The 8,133-nt window shown below is 37.6% G+C and overlaps 1 protein-coding gene across 1 annotated transcript; it reads right to left on the reverse strand.

Moving 5' to 3' along the window:
* Positions 1-1,389: 1,389 nt before the first annotated feature.
* Positions 1,390-7,595, reverse strand: LOC110922070 (protein NUCLEAR FUSION DEFECTIVE 4). Its single transcript, XM_022166393.2, has 3 exons — positions 7,068-7,595; positions 5,708-6,555; positions 1,390-2,121 (listed from the first exon to the last, which is right to left on the reverse strand). The coding sequence occupies exons 1-3, from the start codon at positions 7,395-7,397 to the stop codon at positions 1,644-1,646; spliced, it is 1,656 nt and encodes a 551-aa protein (XP_022022085.1). The 5' UTR covers positions 7,398-7,595; the 3' UTR covers positions 1,390-1,643.
* Positions 7,596-8,133: the final 538 nt, after the last annotated feature.

An 8,133-nucleotide genomic window follows, 5' to 3' on the forward strand; every position in this document is an offset into this window, starting at 1 on the left:
ACCCCGAGCAGGAACATTGTGCCACAGGGTGAAGGCGCGAAGCGAGCTCCCTTGTTTCCTTCACTTGATTTTTTTTTCTAATTTTTCAATATATCATTTAAGATTTGATTTATTTTTCTCTAATAATTTGTGATCATTAACTTAAAAAAAAAATTCTAAATACACACTTTTGTGTAACTTTTTTTTGTCAACATTCCGAAATATATTTAAATAAAACCGATTTGTATACAAAATAAAAGTATTTTTTTTTCTTAAGAAGCTTTAGCATGTGTTTCGAACAAAATTTCAGACTTTACAAGATACTGAAACCGGTAACTACAAGATGATGGGAAGCTTTTATTCTTTATTATGAATGGTTAGATCATGATACTGATTGCATGAAAAACTATTAGGCCATCCGTAGTCATAAAGCCCCTTGTGGGGCGTTATACGACACGTGTCGTGCCACGTCACACGGGGGCTTTATGGGGCGTTATATCACTAGAGCTCGTAGTCATAAAGCCCCTACCCATCATTACCTATTTAATAATTTTCAACTTTATTAATTAATATAAATAAAATTGCTTGTTTCTGATTGGTGGAATGTTGGAAAGGAACCAGAATAACGGCGCCATCTCCATCGCGCCATGGCAGCCATCTCCGGCCATAGCGCCCTGCGTTTCGGTGTGGGCGGCGCCATGGCGGCGCTATGGGGTGCCATACCGCCCCACTACGTATGCTCTTAGTTATACTTGCCTTTACTTTTTTTATCAAGTTTAAAATAAGTAAATATAATTGCATTAAAAAAATAAACATTTTTTTTTTGAATGGTTAGATCATGATACTGATTGCATTGAGTGGTGTTGGCTAGCGCCTCTCACCACATCACCCTTTTGGCATCTCAAACACCGCACTGGGGGTGCATTGATTCTGAAATCATTTCTTTTACAATTTCAATTTTTTAATTGTTTTAAAGAAGCGTTATCTTACACCGTGCAAGTTAACAATAAAGTCTCTCGCTTATATGACACGTACTCGACGTGATAAAGCCTTAGGGGCTTTATTTCACACCATATAGCGTTAGAGTGATAATTATAACATAGTTGGATAATGAAGGAGGATGGTAACGGCGTAATGAGGCGACACAAAATGGTAAAAGAAAATCAATGAAAATAGTGCATTACCTTACATTTAAATTCTATGTACACTCACAATCACATCATCGAAAACGATCAAAGAAATACTGCAAAAATCTCGCAACCGCAGGGACCATATACATCTACATCGACAACGACAATGCATTGACAGATGGAAAAAGATGGAGAGGATTGGGTGGAGAAAAACGAGAAAGCATTATTTAATATTTATTATTCTTATTATTTATTTAATATATAAATAAAAAAGTTAATATACAAAAATCAATAAACATTATTCATACAATATTTCCAAAAAATGATGCATGATTAGAACCATCAGGCCTATTTTGGTATCGCAAACACAACCATATACAATACCAGAAGCATAGTTTTTGAATTCTACAAAAACAATTTTAGTGTTTTACAATGGAAAAAATTTCACTGTTTTTGTGTATTTTTGGCTGAGGATGTCACTGGGAAACTTTCCCATCAACCCTCGGCCTCGGGCCGGGCCGGGCCAGACCGCTATCAATGGCCATTAGACACCGCCATCGACTTCTTAGACTTCCGGTTCGTGTAAATCTTGGAATATAAAGCTTTGGTTCTAATCGCCAACCACACATCCAAAACGAACCCAACGACACACACAATGGCCATTACTGTAAACACTAGGCGGTAACAATGTGCCCCAATGCAGGTGTTGCCGCCACCAGCCGTGGGAGTAGCCTCCGCGTCATACAAGTATCCGGCAAGCAAACCGGAAAAGAGGAAGGACCCGAGTGGGAGGTTGAGGATGATGATGTTGTACATCAGCCCGTAGTATTTGAGCCCAAACATTTCGGAGGTGGTCGGGACTGTGATGGCGAGGCGGACCCCGTAGCATATCCCGACTACTATCGCCCCGATGTAGAGTGAGCCCGGCATGGCTATGGCCATCAGAACATAGCCCACTGCCATTAGAATTTGAGATGCTGCGTTCCATACAGGCCTTGGTGTTCCAGCTTTCCTGTAATTGAGAGAAAACATATTTAAGCACAAAAATTAAGATATATTTTTTTTTTTAAAAACATTTTGACTTTCGAGGTCAAACAAACTGGTAAAATCCAAGCTCGTCTAAACTCAAGCTCGTCTAGTTTTGAAATCTATGTCTAAGTTACGAGTAATTTTTCAAACTAAAGTTTGGCTTGAGCTCAACTCGTTTATTATTTATTAATTTATTACATGTTTTATTCATATATGTATATAATTATTTTATTACATATTTATAATTGTATATTATATAATAAATAACAACCTTGTTAATTTAATAAGCTTCAATTTAGGCTCGACTTTGTTCACGTTTGGCTCGATTCGAGCTTTCAGCAAGTCGATTACTGGTAGCTTACTAGTGACTCGGCTCGCCGACACCTTGGTTTCATTTGTTTACTATTTTAATTCGGTTTTTTTCACTCTTCATTGCATGTTCCACGTTTATTTTTTCAGTTATGACTTTTAGATGGCCAAAAAGAATCGGAAAAAACCGTAGCATATCCCATGTTATGTACCGCTAAGTTTGACTAAACTCGTTTTTTTTAATGCATTCTTAATTCATCACCACCACCCCCTCCCCACCCACCCACCAGTGACCAAAATAGGAAAGAGGGTAGAAGTTGCAAATTTGCAATTGCCTATTCAGTAATTCATGGGTCCCACAAAAGATCTCATACTTTCTTATTACCTAAGAGTTGTACGACTACCAGAGGGCTTGTAGTCTATATGTATCAAGGTGTGTAGCAAACGTGTACTTCCTAAACGGTTGAGGGTTCAAAACGTACAAGAGACATTCTCTATTAAGAAAACTAAAAGCCGGGGAACTAAAGGTAGGTATGTAAATGGCAAAACAAACACTGTTAACCTTGCTGGCAAGGGAGGCAACACATAGATTTTCTTAAATAGTCGAAAGAGTACCTTGCAAGAAAACACATACACCACTTGAGACCTTGATCCAACATTATTATTTCTTGAAATCTATGGTTTCCTTTCCCATAATCTAATTAGATTAAATGGGTTGCTTTTGCTTCTTGGTTTCTAGGCCCCTACCCCACCCTAAACCTCTTTCCTTAAGTATTGGAATATAATGGGAAGCATCCTTTATTTGGACCATTTTGTTTTGTGGTCCTTGTCATAAATATCTTCAAATCAAACAAAAATGTACCAAAGAACCAACTTTTTCAAAGTTATATTCTTCCAAAAGTTTTAGCGGAACTTGTTCGTTGATTCAAATGAAAATATCCCGAACTTGTTTTTTGCTAAATCACACATAATCTTCTAGAAAAATTCGTAATCGTAGACTTAACAGATCTAATAGGGCTCAGAGAACAAAAATTTAGATGTTTCGGATCTTAAAAACGCTAATAACACCTAACGTGAATTAAAACCCGAACCAGATACATAATGAGCGAGACACCCATCGAAACAAGGGTTTAGGTGAGATTAAGATTTAAGAAGCAACGATATTTTTAAAGGTGGTTTGGACTAGGACTGTTCACGAGCCGAGCCGAACCGAGCGGACCTTTGCTCGTACTTGGCTCGTTTACAAACCGAACCGAGCGGAGCGGCTCATTTAAAACCGAGCATCAAATCAAGCGAGCATTTTTCGAGCAGTAAAAATTCCGAGCGAGCGTCGAGCGAAGTTCGAGCGATTTGGACAACCGTGTCGCCCAATTTAAATTCGCTGAGAGAGATAGTGACAATGTTGGGTCTCAAGTTTTTATGTCTTTAAAAACATGCACATTTCATGGCATAATATTTTTCTTATGAATAACAATGTTGTGGCTGGAGAGTATGTGATCATATTCCACGAACAATTACGTTGATAGCTGGAGATGATCGATTTAGGGTAACGGCATGAAAAATTGAGGCGATGAACAGAATGTCGTTTATCGGTTTAGGGTTTAACTTTTAGTTTTGATTTTAATTTTTTATTGGCGTGGTTGAGCTAGTATGTATAGATATAGTTGTAAATTCGTATATAGTTGACCAAAATCTAATAGATTGGTACATATAATATTGTAAATTTAATTTATATTTAAGTATATATGTATGTGTAAGTGTGTGTATATATATAGGTGTATGTGTGTATATATATGTATAATTTATATTTGTGTATATACATGTTTATAGAGGTATGTGTATATGTATATGTATATATACTAATTAAATAATAATTCGAGCCGAACCGAGCCGAGCGGACCTTTGCTCATGCTTGGCTCATTTACAAACCGAACCGAGTAGAGCAGCTCATTTACAACCGAGCCTCAAATCGAACGAGCATTTTCCGAGCAATTTCCGAACGAGCGTCGAGCGAGTGACGAGCGGCGAGCGATTTGAACGGCCCTAGTTTGGACCAGGCCCTTTTTAGGGTCGTGTGATCCATATACAAAGTGAACCCACTTGCATATTAAAACTTTATACAGAACCCACTTGCACGCATGGTAGAATAACTAATATTAGTTAAATGCACAAGACTTCATAGAATATTATAAATTAAGTTTTCGTGTAAATATTATATTAAAAGCGGCGTTTCTTAGGCCATCGTTTGTGGTAAAGTCGTAATCTTTTTTAAAAAGTATTTTGGCAGTTGCTACATGAAGTGCCTGCCCTTGTTCTACCGTAAAGAACAAATTTACAAAAAATATTTAAATATTTGGAGATAAAAACCATGTTGACTATGCTTTCTACTTAAATTATTGAGTTAAGTGTCATTTTAGTCTATGTGGTTTGGACAATTTTGACAGTTTAGTTCAAAGATTTCATTTTTCGTCTGTGGGTTTAAAAATGTTTCACTGTTGCCATTTTAGTCCACTAGATTAACTTCATCCATTATTTCTGTTAACGAGAAGGGCAATTCGTCCATTTTATATGGCCGAATTTCCCTTCTAGTTAACAGAATTACATATAAAATGACCGAATTGACCTTCTCGTTAACAGAAATAATGGATAAAGTTAACTCAGTGGACTAAAATGGCAACGCTGAAACCTTTTTGGACCCACAGGTGAAAAATGAAACATTTGAACTAAACTGACAAGATGACCCAAATCACAAGGACTAAAATGGCATTTAACTCTAAATTATTTTTATATATATGACTATAGTTCTCAACATAAAATTATTTGATTTTATATTTCTCAAAAGGGTTAAGCGAAAAAATATTTTAAATTGTTATCCATTGAACGATTTATTATCATTTTGATGATAATTATTCTCGTAATCCTTTTAGTATTAGTTATTTTTAAAAACAAATAACAACCTTTAATTAAAAATTTACTTGGGGTGTGCGGAAAATGAAAACCAAACCGTATCTATAACCAATAAAAAACCCAACAGTAGTGTGAATTCAGTTTTTGGTTTGGTTTCTAACCGTATCCAAAACATGTATTCAGTTTTCAGGTTCCACAAAATTACTTGTTTGGAGCTAAACCGAATTCAATTGAATAATAACCGGCTTTATCGAATAACCAAACCGAATGATAACTAGTTTAACTTATTTGGCACAGTGAATCAAATAAACCGATTAACACCCTATGTTTGAGAGGAGAATTTAGAAACTTACTTCATGAAATACTCTGAAATCGACCCGGACCCGATCCGGCCAAAAAACCCGCAAATACTCGTCAACGAAATGAAGATAGACACGTCAGCATAACCAACTGCTAAACCCATTTGAGCCATATTATTCTGAACCGCTAGACCGGTACCCACACCACACAGGAACGATACAAACAATATCCAAAAATCAACCGTCTTCAACGCCTCAACCACCGTGTGTTCTTCTCCGATCACCGGCGGCACCTTCTCCACCAAATCCTTCACCTCCTCCGTCACAATAACCGCCTCAGTTACCGTTTCTTCCGCAACAAGCAATGGTTCCGTCACTTCCGTAACGGTTTTTGCGGTTGCTTCAACATCTAGGGTTTTCAGATCTGACCGGATTAGGTTTTGGACGGCGAGATAAGCCGGAACGGCGATTGGAGAAGCTAATAATATGAGTAATACGATGCAGAATGCTCGTGAAAGTGTGGTGCCGTGTTCGCCGGTGATGTCGAAGATTAAGAGGTAAACGGCGATGACGACGGCGACGGCGTTGAAGATGTTGAAGTATCGAGATTCGGTTTTTTCTTCGGCGGCGGTGGAGGACGGAGGAACTTCGCGGAGGAAGACGATGGCGGTGAGGCAGACGATGAACGGGACGACGGTTAGCATGAGGAGGAAAAGCGCTGGATCGTTGTTGAAGAGTGCTGTGCAGATGTCGGTGAAGATGGCGGAGCTTAAGCCGAGATAGCCTTTCAGGATTCCGGTTACTGGTCCTCTGTTTTTCCGGAAGTTGCGAATGCAGGTGACGAGAATTGCTGTGTTCATCCAGGTTGTACTGTTTCCTCCCATACATAGAAATATACACATCTGTGAAGATACACAATTCAAATTAGTTAAATGCACATCAGGTGTTTGATAAAATGCATGAATCAAGTAGGCATGCACGTCTCGTTTGTTAGAATGCACATCAAGTGTTCCACAAAATATGCGTAAATCAAAGAGGCTTTAACTACTATTAGACCGCATGCACACCAAGTGTTTGACGACGAGATAAGTCTGATTTTTTTAAAGTGCACACCAACTGTTCAACGAAATACATCTTGTTTTTAAAAGTGCACACCAACTGTTTGATGAAATACATCTCGTTTTTTGAGGCACATACCGAGTGTTCGACGAAATAAGTCGATTTTTTTTAAAAGTGCACACAACTGTTCAACGAAATACATCTGGTTTTTAAAAGTGCACACCAACTGTTTGATGAAATACGTCTCGTTTTTTTGAAGCGCATACTGAGTGTTCGAGTCTGGTTTATTTAAGTGCACACAAAGTGTTTGACGAAATGCATGAACTAAGGAGTTAAAAAAATAAATGTTAATAACCTGCCAGTAGGGGAGAGGTTGGATTCTTTGGCTAACAATGAGCCATTGGACGCCATAGCCAATGATACCTTCGATTGAACCAATTAGAAGGAGAACGGGGGTTGAAATCCGGTCGGAAGCAAGACCGGCGAGGAGACCAAAAGCTTTTCCGACGTCTTTAGCAACCGAAAGGTTGTTAAGTTGGAGCTGAGTGAGGGCCATTAGCGACTTAAGGGCGTCGGAATAGTTGGAGAAAGTGTAGTTATTGCCGGCAATGGCTTGGACCCATACGGCGGTGACGAAGCCGATCCATTTTCCGGCTGGGGATGATGGAGACATTAAGAAACCCATTTGGGTTTTTGTGTTCAAGAAGAGAAATTTGATATTGGGGATCTTGGAATATTGAAAAGAATTTATGGTGGTGAATTGTTTGCAAAAGTGAAGGGTTTATATAATGCGATTTTGGTGTGTGTTTGATGGAATAAAAATCGTGGATACCATTGACGTCAACAATGGGAAAAACTATTGTCTGGAAATTTAATGTCGACTGCAATGGGCAAAACTATGATGGATTAAACAACTGTATAGGCATGGAGTACAAGGGTACACCTAATTATTTTATTTTATTGTGAAGTTTAAGCTAGATGTAGAAAGAGAAAATAACTACCAAAAAGATGACAAAAAAGTGAACATAAATAGATGACAAATAAAAGAATAGTTACATTTTTTTTAGTTTTCTTGAAGTTTTTAAGATTTTTTTAGATTTTACAAAACTCGACCTAATAAGAAATAGTAAATTATGGTTCATGTGTTTTATCATTGGTTTTGTTTTACAAAAATTAAGGGTTAAGTGACGTTTTTTTTAAGTGGACAATCGTTTGTTTTCCTATGTTAAGTTTTCGAAAAGTCTATTTTAATACATTACTTAAAACTTAAAAGAATTACTCAGTCCTCCTCCATTTGGGTACTATGAAGACGGTGATTATAGGACTCGAACTACATATTTGTGACGTATATAGTGATGAGTATGGTCAATAAGGTCCTTAGTATATGAGTGTAACAAACAAATCATTGCACATACCTTGAG

The sequence above is a fragment of the Helianthus annuus genome, chromosome 17, assembly GCF_002127325.2.
Source record: "Helianthus annuus cultivar XRQ/B chromosome 17, HanXRQr2.0-SUNRISE, whole genome shotgun sequence".
Classification (NCBI taxonomy): Eukaryota; Viridiplantae; Streptophyta; class Magnoliopsida; order Asterales; family Asteraceae; genus Helianthus; species Helianthus annuus.

Bases quoted from the DNA above. Each gene is read 5' to 3' on its own strand.
- LOC110922070 (XM_022166393.2), bottom strand. From the start codon at position 7,397: ATGGGTTTCTTAATGTCTCCATCATCCCCAGCCGGAAAATGGATCGGC. The intron at 6,556-7,067 runs GTTATTAACATT...GTATCTTCACAG, and splicing joins AACCTCTCCCCTACTGGCAG to ATGTGTATATTTCTATGTAT. The intron at 2,122-5,707 runs GTAAGTTTCTAA...TCTCAATTACAG, and splicing joins ATTTCAGAGTATTTCATGAA to GAAAGCTGGAACACCAAGGC.